General features: G+C 45.1%; 1 protein-coding gene across 6 annotated transcripts; it reads right to left on the reverse strand.

Moving 5' to 3' along the window:
• Nucleotides 1-271: 271 nt before the first annotated feature.
• zdbf2 (zinc finger, DBF-type containing 2) lies at nt 272-20,141 on the reverse strand. Of its 6 annotated transcripts, none has more exons than XM_041201823.1 (7): nt 20,077-20,141; nt 15,224-15,305; nt 12,996-13,069; nt 10,298-10,349; nt 5,376-5,481; nt 4,180-4,307; nt 272-3,376 (listed from the first exon to the last, which is right to left on the reverse strand). In XM_041201823.1, the coding sequence occupies exons 2-7, from the start codon at nt 15,250-15,252 to the stop codon at nt 451-453; spliced, it is 3,315 nt and encodes a 1,104-aa protein (XP_041057757.1). In that variant the 5' UTR covers nt 15,253-15,305; nt 20,077-20,141; the 3' UTR covers nt 272-450. The 6 variants fall into 6 exon arrangements, with proteins under 6 accessions (XP_041057757.1, XP_041057760.1, XP_041057759.1 ...); XM_041201826.1 differs by lacking the exon at nt 20,077-20,141 and adding an exon at nt 19,713-19,918 and having other exon boundaries at nt 12,996-13,047; XM_041201825.1 differs by lacking the exon at nt 20,077-20,141 and adding an exon at nt 19,713-19,918.
• Between the last annotated feature and the right edge of the window lie 199 nt (nt 20,142-20,340).

The following is a 20,340-nucleotide window of genomic DNA, read 5'->3' on the forward strand; positions in this document are numbered from 1 at the left end:
TTGTTACCATAAGGAACAGTTAAGGTGAAAAGTACAGATGTGTTTAAGGGGATCTGGAAAAGAACATATACAGGAAAGGAAGAGGATACGCTGATGGGGTAGATGGAGTGGAAAGTGGCTCATGTGCAGCACAAGCACAGACCAGCTGGCCCAAATGATCCGTTTCCGTGCTATATGTTTTCTCTAAATGATGGCGAATAAAAACCATGCATCATTTTTTTGGTGCTGTTTGGAGCAGTGAACCACTTGTTAACATTTTAACTCAAGACACTTTAAATAAAAACACCTGGGCTCTTTATAAAAATACAGACTGCAATTTGTTTTAACCGCAAATTCCCTGAAGTACTTCATACAAATAGAAAAGAAAAACACGGCTTGAGAATGAGAGGCGCGGGCAGGGGGAGGTCAGGACACGGTGACACTGTCTCTTCAGGCGGCCTGTAGCAGCCATCACTTCCTCTTGCGGGTGCCCTGGCGGGGGCTGTGCCGCCGAGCCGCCTTCGCCCCGCTGCTGCGTTCGGCTTCCCAACGAAGCACCTTGGCGCCCGAGGAAACACCGTCCTTGTCCGGGGCCGCCCGGAAGCCGGACCGCAGGCGGGGCCTGCGCGGTGGCGGGGGGCCGGCTGCGGCCGCGACCCCGACCCCGACCGCGACCCCGACCCCGACCCCGACCGCCGGAGCCCCCGAGTCCGATTGTGACGTCGCGCCCCTCCGGCTCGGCGAGGCCTCCTCCTCCTCCTCCTTCTCCCCCTCCACCCGCCTCACTTCCCCGGAGCCTGCCGGGGCCGGGTTCTCCCTGGCGGGCGCCCGCCGGCTCCGCGGGCCCACGTAGACGTTGAGTTTGCCGAATGGGGAGTCGGGCGTGTCCCTCCTGAGCGGCGACAGGACGGCCACCTTCTGCTCCGGCAGGCGCCGCGGCGGAGGCCCGTCCGAGCCCAGGAGCGTCCGGGACAGCGAAGGCTGGCGGGAGCTGGAGGCGGTGCCGGTGCTTTTGGACGGGCAGTCGCTGCTCGGGCTCTCCCCCAGGGCCCAGTCCTTGGCCTTGAGGCCCACGCCGCCCGCCTTCCGCCCGGCCTTGGGCAGGTCGGCCTTCAGCCGGGACTTAGGCTGCTCGGTGAGCTGCCCCACGTTGATGTCGGGGCTGAGGCTGCGGAAGAGCTGGCGCACATGGTGCGACGACGCCGATCTCCTCAGGCGCTCGGCGCTGAAGCTGCTGCTCGGGGGGGTCTTCACGATCCTGTTCGTGGCCGGGTCGTAATAGCGCACCGGCGACTTCTTGTACTTGTATTTGGTGGGGCTGGCGCTGTCCTCCGACGCCTTGGAGTTCCTCTTGCCTTCCCGCGAGACCGCTTGCGCCGTGGACGTGAAGTCGGGCGAGGACAGGACGTAAATGACTGTCCTGGGCTGGACTGGGCTCATGATCTTGCTATAGGCTCTGGGCAACCTCAACGAGCACAACCTGGTTTTCATATCAGACCTCCCTTGCTCTGGCCCAGTCCAAACGTTCTCCGGCTCCTGCTCCATCTTTCTGGATTTCTTTTTGACTACTGGGTAGCTGACCTCGCTAGTTTGGGTGCCATGACTGACTTTGACAACCTGGCACCTGGATGCCAAGCGACAGTGCCTCAAAGCTGACTTCTTCACCACTTCCAGCTTGCAAAGAGCAGGGGAAGGCTCAACCTCATTGTTCCCCTCTTGCAGGTGTGGCAATAGCTCAGGAACAGGGACATCTAAGCTTGTTTCAGCCGACGCCTTGGAAGTAACCTTTGAAGTGCCTTTCATATCAGATCTATGCTTTTTCCTTGGTCTCTTTCCATGGTTGGCCAAAGACTCGCTATCAAAATAACACAAATATCGCCCCTCCTTGAACTCCTTTACCAGTGCCTCCACTTTCAGATCATCCTCAGCCATAATTTCTGACCAGGTCTTTCCAGCAAAAGAAGTAGGCACGTATGGTAGAGACCGAAGCTTTCGCTCAGCTTCAAGAGGCTGCAGTTTTTCTTCAATGTGTTCCACTTTCATGTCATTCTCTGAAGAGATGGGATTTACTTCCATTTTGTCACACTCACCTGGTTTGAAATGGAGGACTGAGCTCAGCTGAGTTTTATAGCCACGGTCTTCAAGGGTTATTTGGGTGTCCGTAAGCAGCTCCAAATCCTTGCTTGCTCTCCTTGAACAGTCCTTCTCTACCTTGACAGAGGTGTCCCATTCAGAGCTGCTGGTAGACTTCAAGTGCCCCAGTTGGCTGCCAAGAGAACAAATGCTGCCACCAGAACTACCATCTTCGCCAGTGCCCTGGTGGTGCCTTCCAGACTTTCTATCATTAGAGAGGGTTAAAGATAGCATTTTCTTGAAGCACGATGCAGTATCCTGCATTGCCTGTCTGTTGCAAACCATTTCACCACTGTTTGAAGGGTTACAAGGATGCTGATCTCCTTCAGGCGGCCATTTTGTACCTGAAATACTGCTCTTCAGGCCTGTCTCTACTGCTTTTCTTTTCTTTTCAAGCTGGCAATATGTAGGTATCCCTTTCACCTCCGCAGCTGAATTCTCACTGTCACTGTCTTGCGATTGTGACGTTTGCCTGTTACAGTATTTCTGAATGACTGTCTCAATGGTCTGAGACACCAAATCCTCTATGCGGTCCACTATTTTGGTTTCTTTGAGAGTACTGAGGCAAGTGACGGTGTTCCTGTTCTGTGGCTTGCACTCCTCAGCTTGGCTTGGCCCACCAACGCAGCATGGGTTACTAGTCCCTGTGTAGTCCCTGAGTTGAGGAAGAGGAGACCCTGCTATTGTGCCCTGAGAGTTAACATTGTGCAATTTGGAAAACCTAAAAGCTGGCCCTGAGGAGACATTAGGAAAGTTCATTTGAGCAGATGTGGGACTCCAATGTTCATGTTGTTCACATCTAGGGGGGCTAACAGCCATGGGCTTATCATGGTCCTTTATTCCTTTTCTTGGTGTGGGTTTATACAGGCCTAAGCCAATGCGATGTCCATGCCTATCCATTTTATTGCATGATAGGACACCCTCACTCACACCTAAGAAAGCAGTCCTGCATAAGCCTTTATGGGTAGGGGAGGTGATGTCCATCAACTGTTCTCCAGATGTTGGTTCTTTAATCATACTATCTTTGTGACTTTGTGGAGCCCCAATGGGCATTGGAGATGCACCGCTGCCTTTGATCCGACTGTAACTTGTTGCGTTCCTCCCAACCATGAAGTGTGCTGATCGGATAGATTCGTTATCCGTGCTGGGTAACTCCTCTCTGGTCCCAACAGTATCTTTGTCATCTTGATAAGAATGCGTGTCTGCAAGGTCTTTCTTGGGTAGAAGCGGGGCACTAACTGATGGTAGATCCATGTATGTTGACCTGAGGAACACACAGAAATTTTAACGTATGGCAGGTGGAAGAAAAAAAAACATCCCTACAAGAAATAAAGATGAGTTTCTTGGTTCATGTTGATGTCAGCAGGGGAAGCAAATTGGTATAGAAAGTTGGCAAACCACATGAAACATTTTATTGAGCATCCTACTTCAGGCAAGGATCACCTGGCATTAGAACACTCTTCACCTTCATTTGTATTCCCTCAAGGAGGAACTCCTTCACTGCCTTCCCCATTCCTGTTGGGGAGGAACTCCTAGCACTCACTGGAAGAGTGTCTAGCATTGGATCTTCCCTACATCCACTCAAGCAGTAAAAATACTAAACAAGAAAGGACAGACATTTAAACAGCATTTCTCATGGCCTCAGAATATAAAGCACTTTACATTCAATAAAGTACTTCAACATTCCTCTTTGATTTATTTGGGACTTAGATAAATTGTGGCATTGAGCTGTTCTACTTGCCTATTTATCACTGTCCTGCAACCTTGAAAGCCTTGACAAAAGATGGGAAGATAGAGTGTTTTATCCAGGGACATTTTTTCTAATCAAAATATCCCTGGTGCTGGAGGTCTTGCAACTTGGACCTCACAGAGGCATCAGGGAGAAAGGCCAATCATTTCTACCTTAAAGTCACATTGCAGTTTTATCTTTCATGTTACAAAAATGAGGCAGTTAGCGTGTGTCAGCAGCGACTAGTGGCTGCATACACCAGCTGTTGAGGCACTCAGCTGCTAACTGGTGGAGTATTACAGGATGAAGAGCCATAAATCTAAGACTACTTTCTTTACCTGTTGTCTTTATATCGGGAAGGGTGGTACTGTATGACATCCTGCAGGAAGCGCTCCATGAGGCTTTTAGCCTGTCCTTGATTCCTGGACTCACTGGCAAACTGCCTGTGCCGAATGGTCTGAAGGTGCTGAACCAAAAACAAAGTGTGTGGTCAATCATAGTGAGCACAATTCAACTAACATTACACTTGATTTCACTACAAATTAATTTCTCCACACCCCCACATTTCTAAGCAATCTGCCCTTTCCTTGCCAAAAGATGGTTGAATCTTGCTGAGGTACAGTTCCAAGCATAGAAGCAGCTCTCTATCTAATGGTGCAGGCACTTAAATGAGAGGGTCAGCAGGCTGGTCCCCTACCCTAACCATAGCAGAACCTGATCCCATTCCATGAGCTCTCTAGCAGAGCGCAATTAACACTGGGAAGCCCACCACATTGTGCTTCTCCTTTGCTGAGGTGCCACAGTCACCCCAGTGCTACAGCAGGGATCAGCACAGTTTGGGGGCTGAGCCTGGGATCTTGCTGCACTACATGACTAGGCTGCAAGTTGTCATAACCAACTAAGCCAGTGGGGGAGATTACACTAAAATAAAAGCAAAATACTGCACATGCTGGAAAACTGAAGTAAAAACAAAAACGCTGGGAAAACTCAGGAGGTCTGGCAGCATCTGTGGAGAGAGACACAGAGTTAACATAAAGTCCAATGACCCATCAGAGGTTACACGTTTGATTTTAACCTAAAATCCGCTTGGATTCACATTTCCTTTACCAGGCAGACATTTGGCAACAGCTTCATTGGTTTGTCATGAGATACTAACCAGGTAGAACAACCCATGTTCAACCTTCCCTCGTGTGTAGAGGTGATGCTGCAGTCCCCACTCAGTTCCTCCCTAAAGATCAGTGATCAGAACAGGAACTGAGCCTGGAGCTAGGGAAGGGGGTAAGTGATCTTCAGCTGAAAACTCCAAACGGGGCATCGGCTTGACGGCACATCTGACAATGCAGCACTCCCTCAGTGTCAGAATAGATTACATGCCAAGATTCAGCTTGAATCTACAATCTTCTGACTCAGCAGGTATGCAAGCCTGGTGATTATGAATGAGGCTTGCATTGTGCTGGATTAAAGTTTTTTTTACATAACAGAGAAACTTGACCTTTAAAATAAAACCATTACCATGCCCACCCACAATCCTCACCTGATCCAGACAGGTATACAACTCCTTACAGCAGCCACAATAGCCTCGCCTGCTCTGCCTTGACAACGTCTCTGGTATAGGCTGTTCTGGATAGGGTCCGTCACCACTGCAAAGGCCAAAAGCAGAACACTAATGGTATTAAACACACATCGCATGGCAAGCTGATTTGTGCCAAATTGGGCAGGGTTTTAAACAGAACCACTAAACAATGGAATGTGACTGTGTGCAAGGAGGTGTAAACTGCCTGTCTAACACTTAATCATTACTCAACAGAGGTGTGACCTTATGTGAGTACAGCATATTACTCGTGGACTAGTAATCGTGAGAATGGAGCTCAAATCCCATCCTGGCCATTTGAGAATTCCAACTCAGTTTAGAGAGTCTGGAAATTAAAATCTGATTAATAAAAGTGACTGTGAAGACAATGGATCATCATGAGAACCCAATGAGCCCACTGATGTCCTTTAGGGAAGGAAGGCTGCCATCGTTACCTGGTCTAGTCTATACAATGACTCCCTTTGCTGAGTCCATTAGGAAGGATCCGGGCAAAAGAGTGACAATCCCAGGCAGTGGAGGCACAGAGGTCAAAGCCTCTCTGTACATGGATGATGTCGCCGTCTTCTGCTCGGATCCGCTGTAGGTGCAGACTGATCCACATCTGCGACCAGTTCTAACTGGCCTCGAGAGCCAAGGTAAATCATGTGAAGAGTGAGGCCATGTTCTTTGGGAACTGGGCTGACGGCCTGAAGGTGCTGGGGATATGGTTCGGAGGGATCGGGGCATGCTTTAGAAATTGTAAGGACTGAGTGTCTATGGTGAAACTGGAAGGACCGAGTGCCTACGGTGAAAAGAAAACTGGGCACGTGGGGGCGACGCTCCCTCTCCATTGCAGGTAAGAACCTGGTCATCAGGTGTGAGGCACTCTCGCTGTTGCTGTACATGGCACAGGTCTGGCCCATTCCAGACTCCTGCACGATGGTGATCACCCGAGCCATCTTTCGCTTTATCTGGAGATCAAAAATGGACCTTGTCCGCAGGGACGCGATGTACAAGCCTCTAGATAAGGGGGGAAAAAAACGTGCCCAACATCACCCTCATACTGATGGCCACCTTTGTGTGTGGCTGCATCAAGCTGTGCGTAGACCCTCAGTACGCAAACACCAAGTGTCACTACGTGCTGAGGTGCTACCTGTCCCTGGTGTTGCGAAGGATGGGTCTGGTCTGACCACGCAGCCGCGTAACGCTCCAAGTAGTTGGACCGTGCCATCCCACCTGTCCCTGGTGGAAAAATTAATGCAGAGAAACATCTTTGACCACAAGTCCATCAGGCAGTGGTCAGCACGTAACGTCTTAGAGGCCCTGCGGGAAAAGGAAAGGGTGGATCCTATGGGATGGTTCCCCGAACAGACTGTCAAAATCATTTGGCAGAATGCCTCATCGCCAGAACTTTCCAACAAGCACCAAGATATAGCTTGGCTGGTGGTGAGAAAGGCCCTCCCTGTCAGATCCTTCCAACACGCCAGGAGTCTCACCCCCTCTGCACGTTGCCCTTGAGGTGGCTGTGGTGGGGAAGAGACCGTTGTTCACCTCCTTGTGGATTGTGCCTTTGGAAAGAAGGTCTGGAGAGAGATGCAGTGGTTTCTGTCAAGGTTCATCCCGAGCAGTTCTGTGACACAGGACTCTGTGCTCTATGGGCTGTTCCCAGGGGGACACACCGAGACAAACATCAACTGCAGCTGGAGGATCATCAACTCGGTGAAAGACGCTCTTTGGTCTGCCCGAAACTTGTTTGTCTTCCAGCGCAAAGAATTGTCCACGACCGAGTGTTGCAGATTGGCACATTCACAAGTCCAGGACTACATGCTGAGGGACGCACTGAAGCTTGGGGCAGCTGCCGCAAAGGGGAAAGGTCACTGTCTAAGACCTTTCTGCCACAGTGCACCAAGGGACTGGGAACTATTGAGAGCCCCTCGGGCTGTACAGCTCAAAATGAATGTATGCAGTGAATATTAATTGTATTATAAATGTATTGAAGCATCTGAGTGCAACATGATGTATGTTGATAACTCCAATGCCATTGTCTGATTATCTGCATTGACCAGATTGAAATGATTGTAATATTCATTGATTGTATTGATGCACTTTGTGATCCATGTGTAAAAGTTGAATATGATTGTACTTATGTGATGGTGATTTTGAAATGGTTTGGAGTGTTCTGCCAGGTATTTTATGAATAAAGTATATTTTTCAGAAAAAAGTCTATACAATGACTCCAGTCCAAGTACCACCTGTCCCTCATGGAAAAATTTATGCAGAGAAACACCTTTGACCACAAGTCCATCAGGCAGTGGGCAGCACGTAACATCCCAGGGGCCTTGCGGGAAAAGGAGATGGTGGATTCTGTCAGATGATTCCCCAAGCAGACTGTCGAAGTCTTTTGGCAGAATGCCTCATCTTCAGAACTTTCCAACAAGCACCAAGATGTAGCTTGGCTGGTGGTGAGTAAGGCCCTGCCCGTCAGATCCTTCCAACACGACAGGAATCTCACTCCCTCTGCATGTTGCCCTCAAAGTAGCTGTGGTGGGGAAGAGACTGTTGTTCACCACCTTGTGGAATGTGCCTTTGCAGAGAAGGTCTGGAGAGAGATGCAGTGATTTTTGTCAAGGTTCATCCCGAGCAGTGCTGTGACACGGGACTCTGCTCTACAGGCTGTTCCCAGGGAGAAACACTGAGACAAACATCAACTGCAGCTGGAGGATCATCAGCTCCATGAAAGATGCTCTTTGGTCTGCCTGAAACTTGTTGGTCTTCCAGTGCAAAGAGTTCTCTCCGACTGAGTGTTGCAGACTGGCATATTCCAAGGTCCAGGACTACGTGCTGAGGGACGCACTAAAGCTTGGGGCAGCTGCCGCAAAGGCCCAATGGGGAAAGGTCGCGGTCTAAGACCTTTCTGCCATAGTACGCTGAGGGACTGGGAAAGGTATAGATCCCTCGGGCTGTACTGCTCACAGTAAATGTATGCATTGAATACTAATTGTATTATAATTGTACTGAAGCACCTCAGAGTGCAACATGATGCACATTGCTAACTCCAATACCATTGCACTGTCTGACTGTCTGTAATGACCATATTGAAATGATTGTAATATTCATTGATTGTATTAAAGCACCTTGTGATCCATGTGCAAAAGTTGAATATGAAAGCACTTGTGATGCCGACTTAGAAATGTTTTGTAATGTTCTTTCAGATATTTTATGAATAAAGTATATTTTTCAAAAAAAATATATATAATGACTCCAGTCCCACGCCAACATGATTGAATCTTAAACTGCATCTGAAGTAGCCTAGCAAGTCATGCAGTTGCCTCATCTCCTCTGGGTGACTAGGGATGAGTAATAAATCCCAGCCTTGCAAATGATACCGAGGAGGAATAAATTGGAAGATGAGAAAGAAAGGTTTCCAGTCATTAAAACAGTTCTATCACAGAATCTCCAAGAATCTAAACACCTAGTTAAGCTTAGTGACTTAATGCACTGGGCTTTTTCCTCCCACTTTATATAACGTAAAAGTTGTAATCATTTCCACAGTTTACCCTCTATTGCTACTGTATTGTCACTCAAGTGAGTGTGGTTGTCTGCCCTTCTCCCCTGAAGGCACCAACAGTGCCGGGCACTGCTTCCACTTGCAGTCAGATGCCCTCTTTCAATAGGCTTATCTGCACATCTGAGCTCAAACATTGAGCGCCAGTAGTGTGAAGTATGAGCAGAGTCCTTCCAGTCCTCACTTTCTAGCTGTGGGGAGGGCAGGGGGAATCTCCCACAATCAGGAACAAGCACATGGAGAGTATATGCTAAAGTCAGCTACCTCATCAAGCACCAGTATTCAAAACCAGGGCCTTCCTGGAGATAACCCTATTGTAGTTGACCTGATGCTGCTACTGGGTGTCCAAGCTGCTACAAATGTTCCATGTTGTCCTCACTTTGAGGAAGACAACATACACAGTAAAACATACACAAAGGGAGATCACTGCTCCTGCTGGAAAATAACCAATCCCCCTCTGCTCCAGATCTACATTCTCTTTGCCACACATCTGAAGAACTTTTAGTTGCGTTCTACCTGGCCCCATTACTTTGAATATTCTAGCCCTCCACCACAGACTAATTCCCATAGCAGCCTGAGACACACCCCTCCAACAGAAAGAACACACTGCCATTTTCTTTTTCCAATGTCCTGAAATTCTAAGTAGCATTTATGCAAATCACAGGGCAGGGCAAGTGTGCTGGGAAGTATGAGACTTTGTAGGCAAGCAACACCTAGGTTAGAAAGAAGGCAGAATATAGCTTACCACATACCCTGCCCCAATATGTTTTTAAGAAAGAAATAACCTCAATGCACCAGTATTGATATTTTTCCTTTTTTCACACCACACAGGATGTGGCCTCAAAATTAGCACAACAAACTAAGGGGCAGTATTGTGCTATGAGCCCACACCTAGAGTTGGGTTAGGACTGCTCAGTGCCATTTACTACAGGACCCTCACAACTAGAAGGGGCCAAGCTGGATTAAAAGGGTCTCAAATCTGGTGGCTGACAAATCATCCAGTCTCTTCAAATGCCAGCATCCGCAAATGAAAAATGTTTCAAATCTCAATAGAACCCTTTCCTTTTGAGAGGCGCTTTGATGTTCTGCACAATGTGAACACACCCCTTCTAAAATATCTTTTGAAAGTCGTTTCCTTAAAGCAGTTGAAACTTCAATATCATCTCCAGGATACCATTTCTAATTTCCCTCCTTAACCATCTAGCTGGATATTTTGGTATTGTACTAACTTCTGCCTGGTGTCTATTCAACCCGTTTCCTTTCCCAACAGATCCCAGTCCCTTTCAATTTTCCACTTGTCCTATAGAGTTGTCCAACTTACCCGACACTGTCATTCATTTCTGCGAAGCACTCACTCACTCCCCTTTGTGCACCTGTCACAAATCAAAGGGAAATTAAATATTACTGAATTCTGAAGCATTGTAATATTTTAGTTAGAAGTTCAGGTACTGCCTTACATATTCTCCCATGTACAGCAGTCCCAGTAATTTGAAAATAGATGGAGCATCTTGTACTTAGGTATGTACCTCTACTGCCAACTATAAGAAAGCCCTTGCATTAATAAAACCTTTCATGACCTCAGAATATCCTTAAGTACAGCTAACAAAGTACTTTTTGAAGTGGTCATTGTTGTAATAGTAGAAATAAAGCAGCTGATCAAGCTCTCACGATAAGCAATGAGATAATTAACAGGTTTTATTAAAATTGTGATATTAGTTTAGGGATTAATATTGGCCAAGACACCAAGGAACATGCTCCTGTTCTTCAAACAGAAATGGCATGTAATCGTTTACATCCACCCAAGGTGGTAGCTGGAGCTTCAGTTTAATATCTCGTCTGGAAAAATAGCACCTCTGATAGTGCAGCACTCCTTCAGTCATCCTAGATTTTGTGCTCCAAGTCCCTGGAGTGGACAAGCTACCAGTTGAGGTACAACTGTAAGTGAGCATATCCCAAGTGGGAACAGTGGATCTGAAATGGCTAATTGTGTCTTGCACACGTGTATCTTCAATAGTTTTGCTGTTTGTAGACCTTTCCATGCACCGATTATCTATCACATTTCCTATATAATGACAATAATTACACTTCAGAAGTACTTCAAATGTTTATTAAGCACTTTGGGACATCCTGGAGTCATTAGAGGGGCTACATGACTGCAAGTATTTAACTGTTTGAAACTCAATTCCTCAATAAGCATATATTGAAAGTTCATTTTTAAAAAATTGTCCTTCAACACACTTGCACTCAGTGCAAACATCTGCTCACTCCCTGTTTAACAGCACTTTCAAATAACCAATCACACTGATCTCCTGCATCTCCCCCACCATGTACTCGCCAGCCAGTGCTGTTCTATTCCATCTGAGTGAAGTCTCGTCTCCACATGGTGGAGGCTTCACTTTGGTTCATACACTGTGCATTATTTTTAACCTGGCTGCCGTGGCACTTCTGATTCAAGTCTTCATCTTCATTACCAACTGATAATAAATCGGAAAGGTGTTTCCACTTGGGGAATCCAAAACAAGGAGCCACAGTACAAAATAACCACTAATAAATCCAATTCAGGAGAAACTTGTTCACCCAGAGAGATCAAACTTACTAGCACAGAGAATAGCTAAGGTGAATAGCATGGAGAAGCTAAGTACATGACAGAGAAAGGAATAGGATGATATGCTGATAGGGTGAAATGAAGTAAGGGAGGAGGTTTGCGTGGAATATGGACAACAGCATGGGCCAATTGGGTTGAATTGCCTGTTCCCGTGCTGTACATTCTGTGGAATGTTGCCAATAAATCAAAATACAAGTGGTTAAAAACAAAAGCAAATAATTTCAGAGTGGTAGGACTTGAAGAATAGGCCAATTTCTGACAAGTTCTTTTTTCAACATAAACTACAATCTCAGGATCAGAGATTTTACAGTTGCTGATGATTCTGCAATCATTCTGCACCGGCTCTCTGAATGAGCAATTCACTTAGTGGCATTCTCCCAGCTTTTCCCTGTAACCCTGCACATTCTTCCTTACCAGATAATGGTCTAATTCCCCTTTGAATGCCTCGATTGAACCTGCCTTCACCACATTCTCAGGAAGTGCATTCCAGCCCTTAGTCACTCGCTGCTTGAAAGTTTTTTTTTCTCTCATCTTTGTTTCTTTTGCCAATTACTTTAAATCTGTGCCCTCTCCTTCTCGATCCTTTCGCCACTAGGAACAGTTTCTTTCTATCTACTCTGTTCAGACCCCTCATGATTTTGAATATCCTGCATATCCTTCCAAATGCCTTCATATACTTCCTAAGGTGAGGTGCTCAAAACTGGACATAATACTCCAGCTGAGGCAGAACTAGTGGCCCATAGTAGTTCAACAAATTCCTTGCTTTTGTACTCTTATGCCTCTGTTAATAAAGCCTAGGATACTGTATGCTTTATTAACTGCTCTCTCAACCTGTCTTGCCACCTTCAAAGACTTATGCACATATACACCCAGGTCCCTCTGCTCTTAGACCCCTTTCAGAGTTGTACTCTTTTATTTTGTATTGTCTCTCCATGTTTTTCCTACCAAAATGTTAGGAGCAGGCGGAGCCTGGTAGGAATGGTGGAGCAGAGTCGATGGGCTGAATGGCCTTCTATTCCTGTGTTGCTAAATGAATTACTTCACATTTCTCTGCATTAAACTTCGTCTGCCACCTGCCCTCCCATTCCACCAACTTGTCTAAGTCCTTTTCAAGTTCTACAGTATCCTCCTCTCAGTTCTCAATGCTCCTAAGTTTCATACCACCCACAAGTTGAGTTTGTGCCCTGTACACCAAGGCTTCGGTCACGAATATATATCAGGAAAAGCAAGAATCAACCTAGAGGGCAAAAATCTGCTGGGCCTCAGCAATTTGAGGTTGAGCTCAGCTTTGTGCTCTTATCACCCCCACAACTGTTGGTCAACAAGAAAATGTATATATATTTAAATACACTACACATTAAAAACACTGTTGGCTGTATGTGCACACAGCTCTGAACAAGGTGAAAGCACTCACTGAAGTTCACGAGATCTAGCATCACATCATCCAACAGGTCTACCAAATTATGCTGCAGGATTGAAAACAGAATTCTGAGGATACAAAGAGTTTGGTGTAAATTATATTACCATCAATAGCAGCTCCTGTTCAGTTAAAATCCAAGATATGAGCATAACACCACACTTCCTATCCTTGTCACAGTGGGGAAACAGAGTGGAAATGAAAATGTGCCTATGGAGGGGTGAGGTTACTCACACTCCACCTCTCCCCATACATGTACATCTACTCTCTATTTATCCCATCAAGAGTGAAGCATTTTTGAAGTTTTCAGTATCAGTTTTAAGGAAACTATAAGATTGCTCAAAACCCTGGAACAATTACTTGCTGAAACGGAACAGAGTTTGGTTAAAACCAAACAGTTTGTTCAAGAAGGAGATTGCTCAGCTGACAACTTTGAAAAAAAATCTTCAGCAGACTGTTTAAAAGATTAAAGATAAAACAGCTGCAAGGCCTTGAAAGTCTGCGACGCTGTTATAAACATCAGGTGTGCTAGCATCATTGTGTAACCACAGGGAGGGAGGGGGAGAGAGAGAGAGAGAGATAGAATAGAAGTTACTGGATAATTTGTCTGCCTTATCAAAAACCAGCCTTTTTAATAAGATCAAGGAGGATTGACTGGACCAAGCCCATGTGTCAGAAGAACACAATACAGGATAATCAATAGATTATTAAACCGTGTTGCCTGAAGCAGAAGAATTGGCCATTCTGAGTTGAGTTGTAGTACTGATTTAAAAGCTGTCCAAGTCTCTGCAAACATATGGTAAAATAATGTTAATAAAACCATTATTTTGGAAAAGTTTAAAAAGCTTTAATTAATCTCATCTCTGATTACCCTAAAGAATTGAGTGTAAAAACAAGGACCTAATATTCACCTTATGGATGTCTATAAGCAGTAGCCTCCTACTGCTGAAAGCTTATGGGTGCACTGAATCTAATGACATACAGCAGGGTGACAATATTAAAACAGCTGGGTTGCTGCCACTGTGCAGGGAATTAGCTTTGCAGAGTGGAGGACAACTTTTATTGATAACCGCTATATCCTTGGGCAAGGAGGGATAAAGCTGGCTTTTAATACATGTAACACTAATCCAGGATCAGGATTCATGCTGTCATCCTTTTGTGTACACAATTAATAGCAATCAAGGTACATTCCGGCATACCAAACCAAAGCATTTCTGCTGATGTGATGCTTTCTATCTCGGGGGAATTAATTAAGTGCATTTGTTAAATAAACTTCAAAAAGGAAAGCCTCGTCCATTCTTGCTATTGAATGCTTGATATTTAATACCCTGAAAATAGGTGTATGTAATGTGAGAAAGGGCACTGCATGGAATCAGGGCTTTTAAGAGGACAAAAAACACAATATGCTATTGCCACACAAGGCAGTGTGGCACATCGGCTGTTTGAACAAGGTGCCTAATGACCTCCCTGGTGGAGTTCACTTAGTGGCTTCTCTCAGTAATTGCAAAACATTCTACTTAGCCACGTGGTTCCGAGAGCAGAGTGCTGTGCTCCACCAAGAAAGGAAAGGTATTTCTACACCACCTTTCACAGCCTCAGGACATCCCAAAGTGCTTTACAATTAACAAAGTGCTTTTTTTTTTGAAACACAGTTGCTGTTGTAACTTAGAAAACAGGGCAGCCAATTTGGCAGAACAGAAAGGGCACTCAGTTTAATGCATCAGCTGAAAGACGACTCCTCTGACCTTGCTACTTATCAATGCACTGTGAGCAACAGCCTAGATTCTGTGTAGTAGTCAGAGTAGGGCTTGAATTCAACTTTCTGAACCTGAGACAAGAATGCTACTGACTGAGCCACAGCTGACACAGGACAAGTAGTAACCAAAACCTAGTGTGCCGGGTCAGCAGCAATGCCTTGTCAACTCAAATTATGAATGGATGAATGCCTTCATTAAAACAGCAGATAGTATATCCCTACAACATGTCTCTAAGGCCTGTTCCCCATTTTATAAAACTTGTTGCAAAATTACTGATACATGCAGGGAATAGAATGTAAAATACGATTAATGGGGAATAACAGATTTTGTCCATAATATTCCAGCAATTTGGGAGGAGGAGAATAGCCAAATTGTTAAGCTAATATGGCTTCTTCTATGCCATCCTCCAGTTGCTTAGTACCGATTAGGTGGGACTGCTTCAACCCCTCTTCAATTTTGCCATCTTACCTCTCCTCTCTGGAGTGCAAATAATTCATTGATTTGGCTTCGTTGGTACCTCACCCCAAGCAGCCATTCTTCAAGTATTGTCCTAGACAACAAATATCAACAGGTTATTCAATGGCAAGGGCCATCGCAGAAGAGCCCAACCTCCCCCCGCCACTTGCCTGACATACAAGAACAATAACAGCAGGGTCACAGGGTAGTGCTCAGGAACTGGCCCTAGTTCATTCTCCCTCTCCCCACCACCCTTCACCCAAGGCCAGGGATATTGAATTTTACTGCAGTGCCCTCAATGCCCTCTCAGATAAGATCTGCTACTGCAAAACAGGCCTAGAATAAAATCTAGAACTTCACTGCCTTAGGACTCAGCATTACATCAAGTGCAACTACTGAGCCATGGGGAGGCAAAATTAAATCACCCTCTCCTGGAAATTGTCAACGTGCTCCATTGCAATATGTTCTATGCAGAACTGAACACAGTCCTGAGGTATACCAGAAAAAAAAAATGCCCAGAAAATATAGTTCAAATAAAAAAGTGTGAACTTTGCTGGCAGGTCCATTCAATTACATTGACAGGGACTGGGAGCCAAATCTGGTCAGTATGAACCTGCCCATTACTGAAGAAAACTGGGTGAGTACTATGTACAGTACATTTGTGAATAAAGTCTAAACAAATCAAACCACTTGACCAATGATTATGCAAGGAAGCATGTTGATCAAAACATAACAGCATATACTTATATAGCACCTTCAACACAGTAAAATGTCCCAAGTAACTTCACAAGACCAGACAATATTTGACACTGAGCCATATAAAGGAGACAGTAAGACAGATTTGGCCAGAGTTAGGTTTTAAGAAACGTCCCAAAGGAAGAGAGACAGATTTTCAGAAGGAATTCCAGAGTTTCAGCCCAGACAGCTGTGGGCACAGCCACCAAGGTGCAGCAAAGAAAACCAGGCTGCAGAATTGTAAGAACATGGAGATCTTGTACAGTTGTTGGGCTGGAGAGATTAGAGAGACAGGGAGGGTCGAGGCTGAAAAGCAATATAAAAACAAGGGTTTTTTTTTTTAAATTGAGGCTTTGGTAGACTGGAACCCAACATAGGTCAATGAGTACAGGGTGATGTGTGAACAAGACACCTACCTTTGTTCTCTTGGAATGAGAGTAGCCTTGCTCTGCATGTTGATTTATATATCAGAGCAGGAATAGCATATCAGTGCCCTGATAGAGGTCAGTTTTTCTGATTATTTCATAATTCATGGAAATTACAGCATACCCTAAATTGCAGCTACCGTATTTTGTGAATGTTGCCTCTGCCTAGACAATCCAAGCCCACATTGCACAACAATAGATGCAGAGAATGTTCACAGCGGTAACATTCTAAACCCACACCACACAATAGACAAAGTGAATGTTCACAACATGAACAGCCCATGCATGCACCACACATCTTTATCACAAAGCAGAGGTCATCCGGCCCATCATGCCTCAATGAAAGAGCTCTCCAATTAGCCCTGCTTTCCCCACATTTCTATAGATTTTTCTCATTCCCAAGTATAAATTCAAGTTCCTATTGAAAATTACTATTGAATCCACTTCTATCACCCTTTCAAGCAGTGCATTCCAGAGAACTCCTATTCTTTTGTCAATTATTGTAAATCTCAGGTTATTAACTCTCCTGCCAGTGGAAACAGTTTCTCATCTACTTTGTTAAAACACTTCATAATCTTTCATGCCCTTGTTAAATCTCCCATTAACCTTCTCTGCCCCGAGGAGAACAATCCCAACTTCTCTAGTCTCTCCACGTGGCTAAGGTCCCACACTCCTGGCACCATTCTGATAAGCCACCTATGTAACCTCTCATTTGCCTTGGCATCCCTCCTAAAAGTACAGTGCCCAGAAATGGACATAATACCCTGGTTGAGGCCTAACCATTGATCTACGAAGTAGGTTGAGAGAATAACAGCATGAGGGAAACATAAAGCTAAACAAACTTTAGAGTTTACTGCAGCTAGAGTTAAAATGAGTCCCATTATGTTTTTTTTGAAGTCCAAGATGGTCAACTGTTTCCAGGTCCTTTGATCCAAAACCCAAACCAGGCCATGGGATTAAAGTTCAAACTTGCATATAGCCTGAGGAGACAACAGAGTATGTTGTTGACCCATGGTCATTTGGGGTCAGCTGGGAGAATATATTCCGATTACAATGTAGGACATGATAAACAACACTTTTACTGGTCATAACTTCCTTGCAGTGTTGTAACTGGATGCAAGTCACACCACCTTCCAGATATAGTAGACCACTCAGCATGCTAAAGAACATGGTCTAAACTAGTAGCATGGTCTATCAGATCTCAGTGATGGCACACTCACCTAGGTTCAAGCCCCATTCCAGAGACCTGAGGAAAAAGTCCCTACTGACACACCAGTGTGCTACCAAGGGACTGCTGCACTATCAGAGATGTCATCTTTCGGTTGAGTAATTAAACAGAGGTCCTATCTACCCAAATGGATGTCAAAGATCCATGACACTATTTGAAGAGAAGAAGCGCTCTTCATGGTGCCCAGGACCAAATGATTATTCTCTAGCAAACATCCAAGAACAGATGATGATCTGGTCTTTTTCGTCTCATTTGAAAACAGATATAATTGTGTTAGCAGCTGAAAGAAGGTTCACTCGACTCATTCCTGGGATGAGGGGCTTATCTTAATAAGAAAGGTTGGACAGGTTATGTTTCTTATTGAAACACAAGATCTTGAGACGACTTGGTAGGGTAGATACCGGGAGGATGTTTCTCTTTGTGGGGGAAATTAAAACTAGGGGACATTTTAAGAACTTGAGGTCTCTGTTTTAAGACTGAGATGAGGAGAAATTCTGAGGGCTGTTAGTCTTTGGAATTCTCTCCACAGAAAGCTGTAGAGACTGGGTAATTGAATGCATTCAAGGCAGAGTTAGACAGATTTTTCATAGACAAGGGAGTCAAGGGTTTCAGGGGGCAGACAGGAAAGTGGAGTTAAGACCACAACCAGATCAGCCATGATCTCATTGAACGGTGGAACAAGCTTGAAGGGCTGAATGGCCTACTCCTGCTCCTAGGTCTTATATTCCTATGGTCATTATCACATTGCTGAGTGCAAATTGTTTACTATATTAAAACAGTGACTCCACTTCAAACAAACAGAAGAGTCAAAACATTATCTCTGTCTCTCTCTCTCTCCACAGATGCTGTCAGACCTGTTGTGTTTTTCCAGCACTTTTTGTTTTTGTTTCAGATTTCCAGCATCCACAGTATTTTGTCTTTACTTCAAACATACTTAATTGGCTGTAAAGCACCTTGGGACATATGTAGTACCTTTCATAATCTCCAGAAGTGCAAGTCTTTCTTTCAACCTCACTATTCAAATGGAGAAAGAGGGACTCGTTTCCACAAACTTCGGAACGTCATTGGATTAAAAAGATCTATTTTAAGAGCCTGTTTCAATAGCCACTTAAATGCATATCCTCTGCAGTTCACTCTCTCTGAAAACTGGTTACAGTGGACACAAAGTGGCAATTACTGCAAGAGTTACTTGTTAATCTGGGGGAAAAAAGAGTACTATATGTACATAGAGCCTTTGAGCCAAAGAATTTTCAACAAAGCCAAATAGGTGAAAACCTCCACGTACTAGAATACTCACGGCTAACCCACTAAATACAGAATGACAAAATGAACTTTTTATCTGCTGTTTCAATTGAGAGATTACAGCACCTGTGTCAGATTACTTCAAGCCAACATTATGCATCTGATAACTGACGTGGGAGCAGCAAGGATGTATTTCTAATCAACAACTGACACTGCAAAACTCCAGAGCCGCCACTGGATCCCTGCCACCCATTCGACAAAATTAATAGGGTGATGCAATTTAACACAAGGATGTACACAGTAGGCTAGCTTGCCACTGTAGCGCCCAGTCCAGTTAATGCAGCAGGAAACTAGGGCTGCTGGGTTTGAAGAGAAGTTCCTAATACAAGAATTCGTCCAGAAAAGTTTTTTTTTGCCAAACAATAGGTAAATGGATCAAGTAAAAAGAGTCATAATCTTAAATTCAAAACAAGCCTAGCCCTACTGCTGTCACACTTGTGCACAATACTGGTCGATCTTCCGGGAGACATTGATGAATCGTTATTAGAAGATGCACTTTATTAGAAGGTGCAAGCGTTTCCTTTGGAAGGACTCGCTTAGAGCTGAACAAGTGAAAAAATACATCCAGTTACACGTTTTGGACATAGGAAGCAGCGTTTACATTGACTGCGAGGCATGTACTAGCTCAGACTTCTTTTGCAAATAATTGCTTATTTTGTCTTTGAGAAATAACTCGTTTTAATACTCTTCAGAAAACTCAGGCGTTCAATGGATATGACTCCCTTACGTACGAGTGTCACTTGTATGACACTATTCCGCCCCCCACCCCAACCTCAACCATTGACAGCTCATCAGTAGCTCACGGACAGACCTGTGGTCGGGGAAGAGGATTAAGATTCCAGTGTGCAGGTCATGCAGATCAAAATAAACCAACTCATTTCAGGGCAGATGTATTACACAGCTGAGCATGGTGGGCACTTGTTTACACTACAGTTCAACCCACAGCCCATAAAAAAAGACAAACTCTTAGTGATCTGCTGTCCCTCGGGGGTTCTGAAGATATAGAAACTGACACCGTGCAAGTTGCAACATTAAAGTAACAAGTAATTGCGCGGTCACCGCTTTGAGACCACGGGCACCCCTCCTACACCCGTCTCTTCCAATCGAACAGTCACTTCCCACATTTACCCCCCCCCCACCCCCCCGGTTTATATTGTTTGCCCCCTCCCCCTTACCGTCTTTCGAGCGCGCTGAATGTGCTTCCACCCTCACGGTCAGAGTTCAGCTCCTTCCTTCTCTACTTCCTGGCCACTTTTAAAGGGGCAGCAGCTGGTTTACTGACCGCCGACTCCGAAGCGAGGCCGCGCCCACCATTAAAGGGATCCTCCACTTCATGTTTCTGACAGATAGAGCGGGAGGGAACGCCCACCCTGCCGAACACTTCAAAGACAAGCAGGGATAAGCGGTCCGTAAAGGAGAAAAATACAGCGTGCCGCGAG

The sequence above is a fragment of the Carcharodon carcharias genome, chromosome 12, assembly GCF_017639515.1.
Source record: "Carcharodon carcharias isolate sCarCar2 chromosome 12, sCarCar2.pri, whole genome shotgun sequence".
Taxonomy (NCBI): Eukaryota; Metazoa; Chordata; class Chondrichthyes; order Lamniformes; family Lamnidae; genus Carcharodon; species Carcharodon carcharias.